This window comes from Lygodium microphyllum, chromosome 3 (assembly GCF_053477565.2).
Source record: "Lygodium microphyllum isolate KBCC chromosome 3, Lygodium_microphyllum_v1.1.10, whole genome shotgun sequence".
Lineage (NCBI taxonomy): Eukaryota > Viridiplantae > Streptophyta > Polypodiopsida > Schizaeales > Lygodiaceae > Lygodium > Lygodium microphyllum.
Genome location: NC_141137.1, coordinates 72867133 through 72886998, shown reverse-complemented (window position 1 = coordinate 72886998; position 19866 = coordinate 72867133). Strand labels below are relative to the sequence as shown.

Below are 19866 nucleotides of genomic sequence, written 5' to 3'. Positions count from 1 at the left end.
CCCCGAAAGAAGCACATAACTGCTCAAACCCATTTACTCTTTACTTTGTAGTTATCATGAAATCTGATCTTTTTGTTAATTATGAATGTGATTTTTTGAAGCTGTAAATGAGCACCTATTGGCAATATTACTTGTTGAGTTTCTTCACACTCATCTCCATAGCCCAGCACAGAATCTTCAGCTTGGCCTTAGATTGAATATTAGCATGGAGTCCAGGAGCTTTCAAAGCTCCTTATTCAATTATTCGGATCAATTTTGTTACAACAATGTTAAGCCCATTTCAGATGCACACCTTTCTTACAGGGAGGAGTTTTGAACTTGTTGAGTCGCTTCAAGAAAAGGATAATCAGTATACCCCACAACAGGATCATGAGTGTAGAAGGTTGGACGGTCATACATGTTGAGGGGTGCTTTTAAGGCAAACCGCCTGGGGAGGTCTGGGTTTGCCAGGAACCATCGGCCATAAGTTACCAGGTCTGCTTTTCCTGACTCAATGGCCACATTGCCCTCTTCCCGATCATACCCACCTGCCACAATGAAAGTCCCCTTGAAAGCTTCTCTCATGGGCTCCAGACTTTCTCCACGTGTAAGATCTGGAGAGTTTTGCATCCTTGGTTCCACATAATGAGCATACAGTATGTTATATTGATTCAAGGCTTTAGCCATGTACAATCCCAGTGCTTCAGGGTCTGAGTCCTGCGTTTGAGCATAATCTGTAAATGGAGAGAGACGGATTCCGACGCGATCTGCACCCACTTCTTGTACCACACTTTCTACTACCTCTAAAGTAAACCTGCAGCGGTTTTCAAGAGAGCCCCCATATTTGTCACAACGGTCATTGACACCATCTTTCATGAACTGATCCAGCAAATAACCATGCGCACCGTGTATCTCTACTCCATCAAAACCTGCAATATACGATAAAGTCAACACGAGAACTTGTACTGCGTATCACAATTGCAGGTCCCAGCCCCAAACTGCATCCATGCTCACACAAGTCCGACACAAACCAGCACATTGTTAGACCGAGGACAGCCACATTGAGGAGTCGTAGATAGGTGCATCCTTAGAGATATGCAGGAGTCACAGGTAGCTGCATTGAGGAGTCAGGGGTAGCTGCATCTTTGGAGATAGCCAAGTTTGGGTTTGTGTCATGAGTTGAGATAACAATGCCAACATCAAAATTACCAGCTTCAATTGCATTCCTTGCTGCATTCTTGAAATCTGCAACCACGTCTGAAATCTCTTCTGTTCTCAGAGCACGAGGTGTCGAATATTCGGTGTATCCTTTATTGGATGGAAGGGGTAACTTTCCAATTATCTTTTTGTTGGATGAAGACACAGGAGGCTGCCCATTAGGCTGATAAGCTAACACAAAGCAAAGCAGAAGTTTAGTTATTCATGAAGACATTAGAGCATTGGAAAACTATCAAGAACACACAAGCTTTGTTTCAAACACACAATTATTTACAAAAAGGAGATGTAAAAACACCAGTTTTATCTCTTGAAAAGTAATTGGTTGGGACTACACAAAAACATTCTCTTTTCTCCAAATTGCCACCCAAATAATAACATGTGAGGTCAAGAGCAACTTTCTAAAACAGTTAAAAATCCAGCATCATCGGGTAAACATGAGAGAGAGAGAGAGAGAGAGAGAGAGAGAGAGAGAGAGAGAGAGAGTGTGTGTGTGTGTGTGTGAGCTCTGAGAGAGAGAGAGAGAGAGAGAGAGAGTGTGTGTGTGTGTGTGAGCTCTGAGAGAGAGAGAGAGAGAGAGAGAGAGAGAAGACTGCTTCAGGACAGCTGGGGTGGACTGCATTTTTGGACACCTTCAGCTATTGCCTTGGATACTGTTTTGCTCCATAGGTTTCCTCCCTAATGTCAACATGTGATTCCGCTATTGCCTGGGCTAATGTTTTTTCTCAAAGGTTTTCTCTCTAGTGGAATCTCTCCCTTCTTGGACAACAAGTAGCTTCTCTTTCAGTCTTCCTCTCTTGGATAGCTGTGGTGGACTGCATTTTGCTTCCATCTCAGCTACTGATGATCTTCACTCCCTTGCCACATAAGTATCTTTGATGGGGTTCCTGCTGTGTATTTATAGCCTAATATCATTTAAGCTAATTAACTGGTGGAGCATGACTCTCTTTCCATCTTGGGCAGCTTTTTGGGCCTGAGGGGAGGTGTCAAGCCACCAAATTCAAGGCTAGAATTAACAATTAATTGTTGGGCATTTATGTCTGATTTTTGTCCTTAATTCAGCCCCAGAAGCTTTGTGGACGTTAAAATATTTTATTTGGCATAGTAGGACAAATGCCCGAAAATCCTCTATAAAAGGGCATTTTGTGGGCATCCACACTCTCTCGCTTTCAGATCATTCCCCCCATCAATGTCCCTGTTCACCAAATTTTGTTTCTCTTCTTCTAGCATCTGGTAGATGCTGCCCAACTAGAGCTGCTGCTACCTACCTTGGAGCTGCCCCGAGCTGTCACCAGCTCAGATGGGCATACTGCCCATGTTTCCTAGCTGCTGCCCAATCAGAGAGCATTTCCCTGCCTGTGTTTTCAACTTTTGCTATCATTCATCTGGAAGACTATTGTATCAGCTACTGCAATTGCCACCTTAGCTACATTTGCATTTTGGCGTGCTGTCTATTCCAAAGGTTACTGACTATTGCATGATCATCATCGTCTTTGTAAAAGGGCATTTCCTATTCTCTTCATTCATTAGGGGATTGTGGTTTGCCTCCTCCTTACAGTGACCATTTCTTCATTCATTAGGGGATTCCTTGTTTGTGAGTATTCCTTCCCATTCTTTTCCTTCAAACAATTTTGTTTTTTCAAAGGTCAAAATGAAGTAGATGCATCTTCATCATCATCATTTCAATTTTAGTGCATTTAATGGACAAAAGAAACCCATATTATTGCCCACATCTACACCTATCACAAATCCATTTAATCTCCCTCCCATCCCACCCTGTTATTCCACTACCACATCCTTTCAGTCTCCATTATGTGGACCACATGTTACATCTCATGTAGGATCACATGTATTTTCATTCACCACACCAAGGGAATCTTCAACGCACAGCCATTAGGACCTCATCTCTTTCTCGGCCGGATGGTGTTCCATCTTTTCCTTACACACTTTCGAGATCATTGCAGCTTGGGCATTTCCCCCAGTCTCTCCCAAGTGTGGATCGATTGGTCCCATCCATCATTTGGACAGGGCTTACGTGTCGCCTAGAGCCTCCATCTCCATCTGCACCCTCTCCATCAATCGACACTCATTAAACACAGCCTATTTCTGCCTACCCACCTTGCCCCCTCCTCCTTATCAGACACCACCACCCCCATCTTATCCTCCACATCCATTACCCCACATTCCCGACACCTCACGGTTCCACCTCATCTTCCGCCAAGCATGCATTCAATGACAAGACTCGTTTTAACGGGTCAAACTTTATGTCCTTGACTCACAAAACCTATGAGACCTTGTGTAGGGGTTTGAACCCAAACTGGCTCCTGCACTTGTTTCATACGAGATCGTCTGCCCATGGAAGGCTAGGAATGCCTCCACTATTGTCGAGCTGATGCAAGGCTTATTGTTTGAGTTTCATTCTTAGCTTCAGCCTTTTGACTTAGTGTCAAAGCGATACACACTTGACTGACCACTATGCGGCTCACGATAGGACCTATCGAATAAGTCTTGACCATGAGCTTCAAAACTTCAAAATCTCTGACCAGGATGACTTGAAAGTTAAGTTGGCTGAGTATCGGTGCCTCCTTGCTGAATTCTCCACTACAAAGACTCCTAAGTCCTTTGACGATCAAGTCACATTGTTTCTTAACAAGCTGCAATGTAAATACTTCAATTTTGTGCAGCAAGCAGATTCTTTTTCCAATTTACCCATATTCTATGAATTTGAGTGTCAACTATTGTGTTATGCACGACTGTTAGATTAGTTTCATGTGAATAGACCTTTAGAGGGGGCTCTTGTTGCTCATTCTTAGAAGGGGCAACAAGGGAAGGGTAAATAAAATCAAACTCCAACTCAAAATCAAAATCAAGCACGACTGTTCGATTAGTTTCATATGAACAAACCCTCAGAGGGGGTCTTGTTGCTCATTCTCAAAAGGGCAACAACGGAAGGGTAAACAAAATCAAACTTCAAATCAAACTCAAAATCAAAATCAAAATCAAGCAAGGAAATCACAAGAAAACTTCAGTCTCAACTCAAACCCGAGTGGTAGAATGTGCTTAAGAAGAATAGGTATTGGCAACATTGTCAAGAGGCTGGCCATTTTGATGACGAGTGTCGATCAAAGGCGAGGGCACGGCACCAAAACCCAAGTCACAGACCTCTACCCCTCGGTTGGGCAACCCCCCTCAGGGGAGGCAAGGTGATAGCAAGGGGCAGTGGAAAGCTTAGACTCACGCTGCAATCGGTCAGCCATCTCAATCGAGGACGTTTTCAACTCCAGAGAGCTTTGACTCGTTTGCAAAGGAACACATCGTCTCCGTAGAGACATTCAATACGAGTCTCATCCACATTCGTCACTTGCCTCTCCCAACAAGGTTATTGCGAAGGCCCACTCGTCACAGCTGAGCACATCAACACCTATTTGGATTGTGGAGAGTGGAGCTACACATCGTATGACTCCTATAGAGGACATCTTTCATACCCGAGCCCGTGTAGCCGAGCGGGTCCACGTAGGAAACAACTCCTCGATCAAGATCCAAGCTCAAGGTTGCCTCAATTTTCCCACTGACAAGGGTCCGGATTTGGCTTCGTTGGACAATATATACCATGTCCCTCAACTTGGAATAAACTTGTTATCTATTCAGCAGCTTTGCCAGTTCGTGTGAGCAATTTTTTTTACAGCAACCATAGTCGAGGTCCTTGACTCTTAGATTGGTTTTAGTGATTGCTTGCGGTGAGGCACAGCCTAATGGCCAATACCACATGATCCATTTTCTTATCGAGCTGACAACCAAGGTCTCCGTGTTCCATAGCTTCCAAGCATTAGCTACATCTCGGAAGCCTACGAACAATGAGCATCTTTGGATTTCCGCCTAGGGCATGGACATCTTGGCTATGAATCTCTTTATGAGTTGTCTCGCCATGAGATGGTTAAGGGCCTTCCTCGCCTGAAGCTAGCTCGAGATGTCTATAAAGCATGTCAGCTCGGGAAGTAACATCGTACCCCATTTCCCTCAGCAGTCTATATATAGAGCTGAAACGTCTCTTAGATTGATTTGCGTTGATCTTTGTGGGCCCACATTCACTGCCGCCTTGAACAGCACAATATACTTCATTTTATAGTTGATAATCATTCGAGATACATGTGGATGTACTTCCTCAAGCATAAGTCTGATGCTTTCACATATTTCTCTACTTGGATATTGCTAGTTCATAACCAGACGGGTCATCGTGTTGGTTGCATGAGGAGTGATAGCAATGGTGAGTTCATCTCCCACAATTTTTCCGAGTTTCTACAGCGGCATGGCATCTCTTGCCAGCTCACCTCTACCAACTCTCCCTCTTAGAATGGAATCGTAGAGCGTAGGAACCGGACAGTCATGAAAATGGCACGCTCTATGCTATTCGCAGCAGAGCTCCCTGAGCACCTTTGGGTTGAGATTGCTAACACTACGATGTACATCCTCAACAAGTGATCGACTATGGCTCTTTCTCAAAAGACATAGTACAAGGCATTCTTTGACTCTCGGCCTGTCATATCTCACTTCAGAGTCTTCAGGTGTCATGCATACACACACACACTTGATAATAAAATAGGAGAGCTCACTTACCGATCTGATCTCCTTATCTTTGTCACATATTTCTCCAAAGTGAAAGCCTACTGTTTATTCAATCCTCGGACAAACAAGGTAATCGTTAAGAGAGAGGTCATCTTTGACTAGAGGAATATCGTATAATCCTTTGCACTGGATTCCAATCCGATTCCAAGATTTCGAGTGTGTGAGGTCTTTTGAAATTTTGCAGGATATCTGATCAAACCATGGAAGATTTTATGGCTGAAGGTGACCTACCCGAACCAACGATGGAGCAAAAACTGGATTTGATTATGATGCAACTTCAAGAGGAACGAAAAACACGTCAAACCTTGCAAGCTCAATTGGCCAATCTGCAATGATCTACTGCCGACCAAGATGGACCGCAATGACGTACGATCGATGCAATACTTGAAGCGCAATCTATTCGGAAAGAAACAAAGATAAGTAAAAGAAATTTCAAATTTTGTACTTTCAATGGGCCACGCGATGGAAAGATTGTACTTGCTTTTATTAGTCCATTTGATGATTATTTCCATGAAGAACAGTAAGCTGAGAAAGACAAAATTAAGTGTGTCACTAATCATCTGGTGGACCGAGCATCCCTATGGTGGACTGTTGTCCGCAAGAGTATTGATTGTCCTACTACTTGGGAGACTTTCCAAAAGAAATTTTTGCAAAATTTCCTTCCACCCCAATTCCGGAAAAAAGCAATCAAACAATGGGATCCTTCTGCAACAAAGGGATCGAGAGCCTATTTTACAATATACAGAGCGTTTTTGGAATGCTCTATTGCAACTACGAATGCTTGAAGATGTACCTGAGGCAACCCATAAACGCAAGTTTATGTCTGGCTTACTTGGACATTTTTATACGGAAGTCAACATGTTCAAGCCAACGACTCTCGAAGATGCAATTTCCTTGGCCCATGACACTGAAGACAAAATTCGAGGACAAGAGAAGCGACCACAACAATTTCAAACTTGGATAGTGCCTGTGGAGGCACTAGAAGCAAGGTCGAGCAAAAATCTCAGATTGCTGTGAGATTTGGTGTGCGAGCAGATCACTGTATATTGTGCAGATTATCCCTTTAGGACTCTCCCGTAGTTATTTTGGGCGGCTGAGGTCGTTTCAGGCCCCGTTTTAGAGCCGCAAGGTTGAGGACAACAGTTTCAGGGTACACTGTGATTTCGGTTGTATTGACCGAAAGTGGGTGTGTAGGTTACAGATTGTGAATCTGTAATTTTTGAGGTGTTTGCAAGAAGCAAACATAAGGTTTATCTGCAAAAAGTCAAGACCAATGGAAGAAGCAGAGGGAAAATGCAATTAGTGACTTTGTCCCCAATCAAAGAAGTGACCAAATCCTACGATGTTTTCACTGCAATGAACCTAGGCACTTCAAAAGGAAATGTCTCAAACTTGGTGGAGATCGCCATCAAGGAAAATTCGGTGGCCAAGCTAGAGCTACCCGTGGTCACGATCGTGCAGCAATGGGAAGGGCAAAAACTTCCAATATCTCCCTTGGAACTGTCACCTAACAAAGACGCGATCTACCTACACAAACTCCAAAAAGTACAAAACGCCTCAACTACAGTTCTGATACCAGTTTGTAGTGACCGGAATAGGCACGAAGATCGAGACAATAGGAGTTCCTTAGACACGAAGAGACAGAGAGAGTGGAAGAGAGCAAAGCAGAGAGTATGCATGATTTTAGGTACAATGACGAGTGTTGGGATGTTGTCTTCACCGAGTAGGCCATTTGTATTGAGGATTATTCTACAAGGGCTGTTATCACAACATATTGGTAGGAGAGTAAGCTTTACGAGCTCCATTCCCCTTCTCTTATCCACGGTCCTCCAAGCATAGTATCCCGAAACGTCATTTCAGCAACTCCTTAACGAACCGGCCGTTTCGAGCCAGAATGGAAATAGCAAACCGTCGTTTCATAATCTTGCAGCCCGTTTCGGTGCTAGTTATCCAACACACAAATTCGTCATTTGGGTCCAATCAATGCGTTCACAAATCACTCCAGCTCCCGCCTCCTAAGTGACGAGTCCTCCTCCTCCAACTCCCGCCTCCTCCTCCTCCTCTTCTTCTTCCCATAATCCATTACCTTCCTCTTCCTCTTCCTCTTCTTCTTTTTCTTCTTCTTCTTCCCATAATCCATTACCTAAAGGCTAATCATCATATCATGGCACCGGATCCATATTAGAGCCACCTCACTCCAATCAAGGGATACGAGGACTCTAGCGAATCAAAGAAGTGGCACTGCAACTATTATGGATTGGAGAAATCGAGGAGTGTAACGCATGTGAAAGACCACTTGGCATGCATTCCCAACAAAGATATCGGGCCTTGCACAAATGTGCCGGCAGAAGAAACGGTAAGTCTCCATCTTTGGCGTCGAAAGCGTATAGGTATTGAGTTAAAAGAGGATAAATGCTCTCATCCAACACCATATCGAGCTAATGAAGCACATGTGGAGCAAGGAGAGGCTAGTGGGTCTAGAGGGCCTAGTAGCGCTAGCCAAATTGGAGGTGCCAATGGCCCATCAAAAATAAGCGCATCTATATTTGTATCAGGTCCAACTGCAAACAGGACCTCATTGCCATCTTCTAGTGGTGGTGGACAAAAGGACTCCTTGCATGGTGCAAGTGTCCATGCAGGACTTCAAAGGCAAGTACTTGTGGAGACAACTAGGAAACTCACACGCTTATTTATTCAGTGTGCTATCCCTTTCAATGTGGCCACTACACATCAATGGAAAAAGACAATCAGGACAATAAGCCGCATAGGGTGTAAATAGCAAGACCCATCCGCAAATGCATTACACACACGGAAGCTTTGAAAGGAGAAAGCATCCATACCGGCTCAATTGGAGTCCTTGAAGGAGACATGGGTGACATATGGATGCACAATATTATGCAATGGATGGTCAAATATGCACCATATGCGCCGAAGGAATGCTTAAAATGTTTTGGTATCTTCATGTAAAGGCACCATATTCATTAAGGCCATCGATGCCTCTACATCAGGTCTTACCATCACAGGAGCTTTCATTTGGAAGCACATGCGACAAGTCATCATGGACGTAGGAGTCCAAAATGTGGTGCAGGTAATGACAAATAATGAAAGCAATTGTGTGTCTAGTGTCTATGGGATGTATGCTTGAGGAGGAGTTTCCCAGTATAGTATGGACTCCATGTGCATCCCATTGCCTTGACTTACTTATTAAAGATGTTGGGCAAATATCTTGGGTGGATCACATTTTCAAGACGGTAACAAGCATGGTAAAATTTGTGAAGAAAAGGCCATCCGTCACAAGCATGTTTCAAGCCAATAGCACACTTGAGCTATTGAAGCTCTCTAGCACTAGATTTGCTTATATGCTTATTGTATTTGAGAGGTTGATACGGGTCCATTCAAATTTGATACAGACCATTGCATGCCAGGAATGGCTTACATGGAGTGAGAGAGTCTCTCCAAAGGCTCTTGCTTTAAGACACAATATTTTAAATGAGAGTTGGTGGATTGAGGCAAAGGCATTAGTGAAAAGTCTCACTCCTATTTACATTATATTGCACATCATTGATATGGAGGGAAGTACTTTGGGGCTTCTATATCAATATATGGATAAAATTGACGAGGCCTTGCTTCGCAACAGCTTTTTACCCCAAGACAAGAAAGTTTTTGTTTAACTTTTACACATGTAATTATTTGGTATTAACAACTCCTTGATGATTGATCATTATTCTAACTTCTAAGTTTTTAACTTATTTTATCTATGATCCATCATTCTTTACTCTGAAGGGTTAGTGAGATTCGTATTGTATGGAATGCACAATGGGGTTGGTTCCATAAACCAATCCATGTTGTCACATATATCTTGCATCCCCTTTGGTGCAACGAGGAGCAATACACTAGCAAGGACTTAGAGGACTTCATGGAGTACATGAACCACCTTACAGAGGAGGATATAAATATGATGAGAAGAGTAAAGGATGACTTACTGGCATTTCGTAATCATTCTCTTCATTTTGGCCAACCCACAGCTAGGCTTCGAGAGACATAGCTTCAGTCTGTCTCTTGGTGGGAGAGATACAACAATTGTGCTCCTACTTTGATAATGGATGATCTACTGGCATTCCACAATCATTCTCTTCATTTTAGCCGACCCACAGCTAGGCTTCGAGAGACATAGCTTCAGTTTGTCTCTTGGTGGGAGAAATACGACAATTGTGCTCCTACTTTGGTATGTGACTAGTGACTTTTATATTTTGAATCTTGATTATCTAATGCATTGTGCAACCTAGGTAACAGGTTCTATAATCTATTGCCTACTCAAATGTTGATTTTGCGGCTTGCACATTAGCAATTGCCAATTACTTAACCTCAATCTTTTAAATATGAATAGAAATGCATTGCCATTCGGGATCCTCTCACAAGATTGTAGTTCAGGGCTTGCTGAGAGGAATTGGAGCACATGGACCCTGTTCCACACCAAAAAGAAAAACAAGCTCACAACTGCTCAGCTGGAGCGTTTAGAGTTTTGCCATTGCAATCTCCAACTTCTTGAGAGGACTACTCTTCACAAGTAAATTGGTAATGATTGATATTATGTATAATTAACTCTTTAACCTTGAGTCCTTGACACTTGGCATTGCTAATTTGCTTGGAAGTTGGATTGTAAATTATGATATGTTGAACATGTTGAATCTTCTTTCATATGATATATCTTTATCTCATTCACCTTTACAGGTGGATGTTGACAAGATTGATATAGGGAAGGTGCGTGACATCCCGCAAATACCACAGGAGGAGCGGGATATCTACTCCATACTCTATGAGGAGCTATCGGCACAGATGCATAAGACTCGTGCATGGAGGAGGGTTAGAGTGAGCGCTACACGTGGTCATGCATCCCAAATAGAGTATGAGTCCGAGTCTGAGACTGAGGCTGAGGCTGCTTCATCAACTTCTCGATCAGGGTCCTCGAAGTTGAACGAGGAGATGGTGCATAGATCCTCAGAGTTTGGATGAGTCATGAGTCATGACTTGTGAGTTGTGATATATAGAAGTCAGTTTAGCAATGCAAAGTCCAGATTCCAGACTATAGTTGCCAATTGTTCATTGATATTGATACTTATAGCCTCACTGGACTTTGGAGTTTTGACAGATTATTCAAATGACATAGTTACATGTATCATTGTATCTTGATTTCACTTACTATACATATTGATTCTTGTTCCATTGTCCTTGATGTCAATCTTCAGTGTTCACTGCTCTTTAGGTCATAGATTATTCATGAGTCATAAATTCTAATTCATTTTATTCTCTTAAGTTTTGAAAATTGAGTCCTAATTGTGTAAAGCTATCTTAAGTTTCAACCATTGAGTCCTCAGTCTTGAGTCTTGACTACTCAATCTTCAAAGTTTACTCATGAGTCGTAACATGACACATGTAATGACTCATGATTTCAATCATATGACATGAAGACTCAAAGTTTTGTATGAAATTTGGATACATGTTGTTATAGGCATTGATATGTTTACATAGTACATGCCCACATAATACCGTATTTATTTTAGTGTACAATCCAAAACGTTATTTCCCCGTTTTCAAAATTTGGCCGATACTCTGAAACTCCGATTTTTCCTGTTTCTGAAATTCCCCCATACTATGCCTCCAAGGTAGCTTTCTATACTATACTTATTCCCGATTGTGCACCATCTATTCCACAGATTTCTTTCCATCCCCCACCCTCTCCTCGAATGGTTTCCTCGTACCCCCCATCCTTTTTAGAGGAGACGATCTTAGTGATGCGGCTATAGATTCCCTAGCCCCTAGTGTTTTAGATGGGGTTTCCTAAGATTGTGAGAAGCTTCTTCATCGACAAGCTTCATCGACATTGGCATTCCTCTTGCCACTCTAGGATCCATTTCTTCCTTGGCCTTCCGCGTGTGGAGATTGATCGATCCTTTTGTATTCAGCATTCTTTACTAGTTCAGTGCAGATTTTCTTCTTCTTTTATTGCACTCTCTCTGTATTCCTTCTTCCATTGCACGCTCTCACAGTCTACTTCGCTAAATATTCCACAACTGGCCCACCAAGTTGAATGACGATGAAGTCATTGTGTCTATGAATAACCTACCAACTAAATATTTCAAATTTTATGTAGCAAGTTATCCTGCAACCTCCATTGCCCACCTTATATAAATTTGAGTGTCAACTATTGCATTTTACAAGGTTGTTTAATCTTGTTTACAAAAAAATCCCATCTACTATATTCAAAGGGGACCTTGAACTCAAGCACAAAAGGGAAGCAAGGTGGTGAAAAGAACAATAAGAGCTTGTTGGATAGTGAGAAGCAAAGTAACTCCCCTCCAAGTTTGAAACCAAGTTGGCAAAATATCGCCAAGAAAAATAAGTATTGTTAGCACTACCAAAAGTTTTGACGAGCATCATTTAAAGGCCAAGGGTAGCCCACCCCAAGACTCTATTGGCACTATACATATCATGGCTATACTAGCACATGATTTCAATACATTTCATTTTTGAACAACAAGACCACAGGAAAGTGATGCACTTGCAGATATAGGAAAAGTCCATAGTCCGCTAGTGGCATTCTTGGTGAAGAAGCACCAAGGTGCAAAGTGGTACACCTTTGTGTGTCTAGTGATGTACAAACCTAGCATCCAGGCTTGATTGTGAAAAGTTTAAAACTTCAGATGTGTCTTGAGTGGATAGTCTTTCCTCAACTAAGAGGTGATCAGTCCCATCAATAGAGTGCTCCAACTAGGATGTACCTTACAAAGGGGAATATGAGACAAAGAAGAGCTCAACCTCTATGAATGATCCCTAAAAGAAAGGTTAGTAAATAAAGCTTTGTCCTCCAAATCAGTGCTCCAAACAATGAATAGCAGCAAGGTAGCCTGTAGGGATGAAAATATAGTAGTCCACCAGGTCCTAATGATCAGGCCAGCAGCTGGAAATGCTCGAACAAGGGCTGCAGCAGTCGAATAAAGGGTTGGGAAGCTACAAAATCAGACAAGAACAAAGCTATAGCTTCCAACATAAGAAGATAGCTGTAAGCAAACAAGCAAAATGATATTGAAATTGATGAACATGGTGCAGAGAAAACAAACAGCTGAGAGCGAGTGTCAGAGTGAAAGAGAATAGTTTTCCCTGATAAGCCAAAATCACAGTATGTCACTGAGGATAGGTTGGCTTGGAATTATTAGGTTGATCACGCTACTTGTCACAATATGACGAGGTTTCCTACAGAACTTCCAGCTCATACCCCTTGTCCAAAGGGAAACAAAACATCTTGAGACACAACACAACCCTCTCTCAGAGCATCCCAATGCCAACAGAAATTACCATGTGTCTTTTCTTACAGCTCGGTCTTCACAGGCATTATCAGAAATATCACTTTTTAGTTCTCAACAAAAGAATAGCTTCATATTCAGCAATTGATAAGCTGGTAGGAACTGAAAACCTTGCATTACCACTAAAATGGCAAATGTCTGTGTAAATGCATCACACCATGTCAGTCACTGAAAGTATGTGAGGAGGAGGGGTTTGAATTACCAGAACAGGAAACTCTGCCAACATGCCATAGTTGGAGGAAAAAGATTCCTCCTTTATCATGAACAGCCTGCACGATAGGTTTCCAAGCTTTGACCTGTTCTTTGCTCCAAATTCCTGGTGTGTGGGGGTACCTGTGCAATGAAAACTTCAGAGAATCCAGGAAAAACCATCTCCAGCATACTTCACCCAAAAGTATTTGTAATGATCGGTGAAAAGTGAAACGCTTATATGGATGTCACATGAAATAAATTTTGAGAACAACCATGACTATGATATGTGGCATCATCACGCATACTCTCACTTTGTGTTTACTTCTGTATCATGTTACATGAAGTCCTCCTCGTGTTTTACTCTTCAAGCAGGTAATATCATAATTCATCATCATTATCATTGAGATTATAGGCATCCAGTGTAAGGGGTTTTAAGAGCTTGACCCCCTGGCACTTTCGGAGATGCAGGTTGCTTCGGACAAGAGGAATCCTCCTTCAGTAGTTCGTTGTGAGTAGTAAAGAATGGCATGCGGCTGGGGAACATAATCATACGACCTGCATCTGGTGAGGGGAGCATGCACCACTCTGTAAACAATTTTTCCAAACACGACAGCATATAATTAGTAGAAAGGGGACGAATAGAGAAATGAATACAGAAGACACAAAACAATTAAAGCATTGTAGAGCTACGAAGCAAAAAGAGCAGCCATGGAGGGTAACAGCCTTGAGAGGAAGAAGTCACCTGTGAGAGAGAAGGAACTGTCGCATGCGGTAAGGGGTGAGCAAGGGCTGCCTGGCCTCCATAACCCCTGGAGTCTACTGCACTCTCCTCATGTCCCGACTCCCCGGTCTTCTCTGATCATTATCATTATATCATTATAATTCTATTGTTAGTGGTGGGATGTACATCCACAGTTGCAACTCCCATTCAGCAGTGCAGCAGTGTAAAGGCGGGAGCCTTTTCTCGGTAGTACGGACTTCTAAGTGGGGTGTAAGATCTCAGGTCCCACGTGGTGCTTTCAGCCCACCCAAAAGGTCCCCCACTTCCAAGCATCTTTCTAGAGCCAACCAGCTACGCTCGAGTCCAATTGACTTGGGTGAGTCGGTTAGGTGAAATTCAACAGCGCGTGACGCAGGAGCATCGACACGCCGCTTTGACGAGTCGACTTGGTTGCACTACAATGAGAGCTACTTGATTTACTAGAAGTAGTAGTTAGAGCCGAGTTACACACAAGTTGATATAACATTTTTTTTTTCCAAATGGGGGGGCATCAAATTATATTAGTGAAGTGCAAGAGGTTAATACAAAAAGGGGGGGGTGATAACATCAAGGAAAAGATTAACTCTATTCGAGCCCTGAATCAACCTACAGTCTAATCTGTTGGATAGCCTTCGGCTGTATCTTGTAATGATGTCATTGATATAACGTTTTGGTGATATTGCATGTACTCGAGGAAGTTAGTATGACATGGTTGTTGTGTATATGATGCAAACTTCTCTCCCCTCCTTTTTTGTGTCCAATTCATTCTCTCACATCTGCAGTTGGAGGGTCCGCCGCCACTTCCTTCACTTAAGTGGGGATGTACTGCTAGAAAGTAGCTAATCTATCATTGAAGTTTGTTTACTTGCATGAGGAGGTGCTCTTATACATGTGTACAATTAGTACTTTACTCCTCCTAATCGATTAAGTTTCTCTCTCTTCCATTGCGTGTCGACCTTCTTCTTTCTGCAATACATGGGTTTGCACTAGGGTTGGGAAGAGGAAGTAAATCCTTTTCACCATCATTTGAGAAGGAAGTATTCTCTATTAAGAGGATATTTTATGCCTAAATTTAAAAAATATAACTATATTTTGAAAATTTTGAAGATAATTTATCTCCTTCTTCTAAAGAATTGACATTGGTTTTTCACAAGGTGAACAAGTTCTAGGTTGGTTGAAGCAAACCCGCCTTTTCCCCGAACATTGGTTTTGCATCGCGAAACTGCAATACAGGTCCACCCTTAGGCATACTTGGGTGTGGCTATACATATGTGGCACATGTGGATCAACACAGGCAAGTTTTATGCTAGCGTGTGGCACACCTCTTAGGTAGCGCAACGGCTAACGAGTCGTGACATCGACACTTAAGCTTTATCTTGAATCTTGTTAATCTATGATGCATTGCGTATTATTATTAATTATTAATTAATTATTATTAATTATTAAAGAGAGTTACACAACTTGCACCGAACCACACCACGTGTATTCCCAGGCACGCGCAAGTTCGTTGACGGAGTCAAGTCAGCATTGACGATGTGTGGCCGGCCGCATGTTGTTGATTTAGGGTCGACGATTGCTAGTTTTTCACCAATTGGAGCACACTCGTTAACAACTTGAAGCACCAAGAGCCACCCATGTAGGTCTAGTGGACCACTAGTCAAATCAATGCATTTTGGCTTCGTAGAGGAGAGAGAAACAAGGAAATTTGGCTTCCGATGGAGAGAGAGTATTCTATGCAAAGTAAGGAGCAAATACTTGAAAGGTAGGTCGCCTTACCTTGGAGACTGATCAAACATACTAGCATTAAAAATAGAGCCACTCCATTGACTGGCAAGAGTACCGCAATAAATTGTGTTCCAATGAATGTTACTTGGCCACATGACATATACTGGGTCTACATGGACTAGCACAAGTCAAAAAGACTTGTGTGTGTCCTATGAGAGAGAGAGAGAGAGGAAAAGAAAGCAAATAATAGGACAAGAGAGAGAAAATGACAAAGGAGAGAGAGAGAGAGAGAAGAGGTGTGAAAAGAGAAGAGATAGAAGAGAAAGGGAGGGAGGCAAGGAGGAGGAAGAAAAAAGAGGAGAAAGAGAGAGGTAGAGAAAAAGAAGAGAGGAGAGACATGAATGAGAGAGAGAGAGAGAGAGAGAAGAAGAAGAAGAAAGTCATGTCTAACTTTTGCTTCCCACATTAATCTAAACCATATGGTATTTGTGGTTGTGGTAGTGCAAAAGTTGCACATCTCAATTATTCTAACTAATCAAGGCATTTTAGAATTACTTGTTTACAAAAGCATTAATGGCACTAGATAAATATTTAGAAGCTACATGAATTACAAAAATGAATGTTTGTGGCATTCCCTACTTGTCATTGAATCTTTGAAGTCAAGCCCACCATAGCAAAGTGAGTTAATTGATTGTACATAGGGCAACACCATATGCGATAATGTTTTATGAGCACAATCAAGCAAATTTGATACCACAACTTCAGGATTTGGCAAGGCATACACTAACATGTCATTTTATCCCCCCCTAGATTTGGGTAAGGCCATTTGTATACTCAACATGAAGCCTTGCATTATGAAGGGCAAAAGTTTACTTGTAGAATCATCTAATAAACATAATCTCTATAGCTCTTGAATGATAGAACTTTAGTTTGTCTCCCGCATATAAAGGCATGGGTATATGTCCTAGAGTGAGAGGCAACCTCACTTAGCTTGTTTTATCAGGGTTCGATGGTATAGAAGCTTATTAGTTTCAAAACTTTTTAAATATAGTAGCTAGGGCTTCTACTATTAAAAATCCAAACCCATGATGTGTATTGAGTGGACTACACAAGAGGTACACCCGTTAGGAATAATTATGTTTCATCCTATGCTTTGTATCCATCTATCAAGGGAGAGTCTCCTTACACCCATTGCACCATAGGAACTCACCTTTCATCGACTACATGCACTTAGTTAGGGGAATCTACCTAGAAACCACTTGGATGAGATAGCACCTACCAAAACCAATTTCCAAAACCGCCATATGTAAAGCCTCTATAAAGACACCTCATCTTAAGGAATAAGTGTGTTCGTTCTTCTTTTGTACTTGTATTCTCTACTGTTGTCCCCCTCATCTCTCTTTTCAAATATTCTAACATCTATATTACTTTACGTAAGAAATTGTTATGTTTACATGCTAAGTTACAATATTTAACCTTCAATGTTTGTTTAATTCAAGAACAAGATTTCTAAATCACTAGGCCTTGGAAATATTCACCACAGTAGACAATGTCTTGACACATTTCATACAAACAATAATTGTATGAAATGAATTCATAAAACTAGTATTACTATAATGTGTTTGTTTGTACAAATTGTTGTCTTTATATATACAATGCTATGAGCTTGTCTTCTTATCTAACAATGTGTGTTTACCCTTAATTAAGAACTAGCCAACATAAACTCGATTAAGAAAAGGTAACTTAACATGCTAGAAGAATAAAGATTAGATTTGTTTATAGGTAGTTTAGATTATGAATCTTTTGATTCGTTACATCTTGGCCATGGCTAGATATAGGCTTAAGCAAGACTGACTTAATCCCATCGATGAAAGGATCTAAGTTTCATAATTGAATATAGTTCATTGTTTAGATGTGTTTTGTGGTATTCACATTCATAATCTATATGAATGAAACATGAATTACTACATGATTTCAATATTTTAATCAATACTTATAGTCATGTGTATGGGATATATGTGGACAATTAACTTTGGGTTAGGAGAATTAAATAATTAATTTTCTATAGCCATATTTGTGAGTTATAATTAGACTTTTGGTTTAGGATAGTTATGGCTAAAAAGCAATATTTTATGCTAACCACATATACACACTATGAGTAGATTATTGGTGTAGCACAATTAGGGCTAAAACTTGATACTTGTTTATAGCAATGCCTATTGATTTGGTTAGGGTAAGAAATTTAAATTTTTGGTTGTAAGTAGATTATTGATTTAGTTAAGGTAAGAAAATCAATACATTTATCATTATACATGTAGGCTATAAGTAGGAAACATTTAATGTAAATAGCCAATTTGATTGCTTGTATGTATTGTAAATATGTGTTATGTTTTACATATATTATATGAAGTGAAACTTAGGTCAAAGCATAGGTCCATTTCTTATCATCGCTATTTTTCGAAAGGTAGCTTTGATTTGAGTAATGGTAAGGCATGTGGATAGGTTTTGGGCACCTTGACAGGTAGATCCACTACCTTGAACACAACATTAGCCTCCTTGAACTCTTTACTTCATGTGGAGTTGTGCTTTGAATACAAGTATTAAAGCTAAGGTAAGAAACCAAGTTGTTATAATACAAATGTTAATGCTAGTGTTAAAGGCTAAGTTATTATATTATTACATGCAAAGAGATATGCAACTTTAGGTTTAATAGTATAATCTTACTTTCAACAACTAGAATATTCAAAACTTAAGTGTTTGAAACTTGTTTAAAAGTATGATTTTAGTGCCACCATTAACATATCTTTTGTTTTCTCAGTGATTGTTCTGAGAGGCAAGAAGGTTGCAGCATGGAACTATTTTAAAGTGTCAAATACAACCAAAGAGCGTTTATGTTGCAAACATTATGAATATGAAATTAGTAGTGGTGCAACAAGAATTTGTGTACTCTTGTCTAGCATCATTGATAGAATTGTGGTAAACTATACAACTCCACCTACAAATTTGGCAAATGTTAAGGAAATTTCTTGAAAAGTTAAAAACCAACTTCCAAGACAACATATTCAAAAATCAAGCTATGGCTGAATTAAGGTGGTATATTGAATTATCTTTGAAGCAAATGGTGTTTGACTTGATTCACATACCCTTTGACTCTTCGATATTACCCAAGGAAAATAAGTTGTTGGAACTAGAGGTTTCTTACAAGTAAAGGTTTGTAGAGAAGCCCTTCCTTTTAAAGCTTCAGTATACCTATGATTTAGGATGTAGACAACAATGTTCATTGCTTCATCCCAAAACATGTCTAGAAGATTATTTCCATTGAGCATGCTCTTTACCATCTCCACTCTAACATGAATCTTGTGCTTTGCCACATCATTTTATTAAGGTTTATATGCCACAATAAGATGACACTTGATCATTGTAATATTTTATGAATGCATTTGAAGAGAATCCACCCTCTTTAACTAATTCTTCAACCTATTGCCAAATTACTTTTTTACCAAAGCATTCCATTGCTTGAATTTTTTTGAGAATAACAAATCAAGATACTATCCAATGCCCATCAACACTTTGTAATGTGCAAAGTGTTTGGAGGGTAAGCTTTTCATTTGAAAATTTGCGGGCTTGTCATCTTTGTGAATCTTGACAAGTTGAATTAGCTTCTCCACAAACACTTTGATGATAAAATGATACTTCATCTCAATATATTTTGTCTTTTCATGAAAGAGAGGATTATGCGACAATTGGATGGTGCTCTAACTATCCCTATGCAAAATGGATACCTTTCTTACAATGCCTAGATCTTCCACTAGGTGAGTAAGCCATATGGTTTCCCTACATACCTCATTAATAGAGCAAGAACAATTGAGAGAACTACAACTCTTGTGAATGTGAAAAAAAATCCTATCATAGACTTCCTAGAGTCTACATTTGCTCCAAAATCTCAGTAACTAGTGATAGATGTATCCTTCATGCCATAGCACATGCACATTGCTCTTATATCATTCAAGT

General features: G+C 40.7%; 1 protein-coding gene across 1 annotated transcript; it reads right to left on the bottom strand.

The window, feature by feature from the left end:
* Nucleotides 1-206: 206 nt before the first annotated feature.
* Nucleotides 207-14306, bottom strand: LOC148038501 (putative 12-oxophytodienoate reductase 11). The gene is made up of 5 exons (XM_087672825.1): nt 14113-14306; nt 13815-13955; nt 13381-13511; nt 1189-1368; nt 207-908 (listed from the first exon to the last, which is right to left on the bottom strand). Exons 1-5 carry the CDS (start codon nt 14172-14174, stop codon nt 298-300), a joined length of 1125 nt encoding a protein of 374 aa, XP_087528951.1. The 5' UTR covers nt 14175-14306; the 3' UTR covers nt 207-297.
* Between the last annotated feature and the right edge of the window lie 5560 nt (nt 14307-19866).

Excerpts from the sequence above, each read along its gene's own strand:
- LOC148038501 (XM_087672825.1), bottom strand. The coding sequence starts at position 14,174 with ATGGAGGCCAGGCAGCCCTTGCTCACCCCTTACCGCATGCGACAGTTC. Across the intron at positions 1,369-13,380 it reads TGGCAGAGTTTCCTGTTCTG|CTTATCAGCCTAATGGGCAG; the intron begins GTAATTCAAACC and ends GCTTTGTGTTAG. Across the intron at positions 909-1,188 it reads AAGGAATGCAATTGAAGCTG|GTTTTGATGGAGTAGAGATA; the intron begins GTAATTTTGATG and ends CGTATATTGCAG.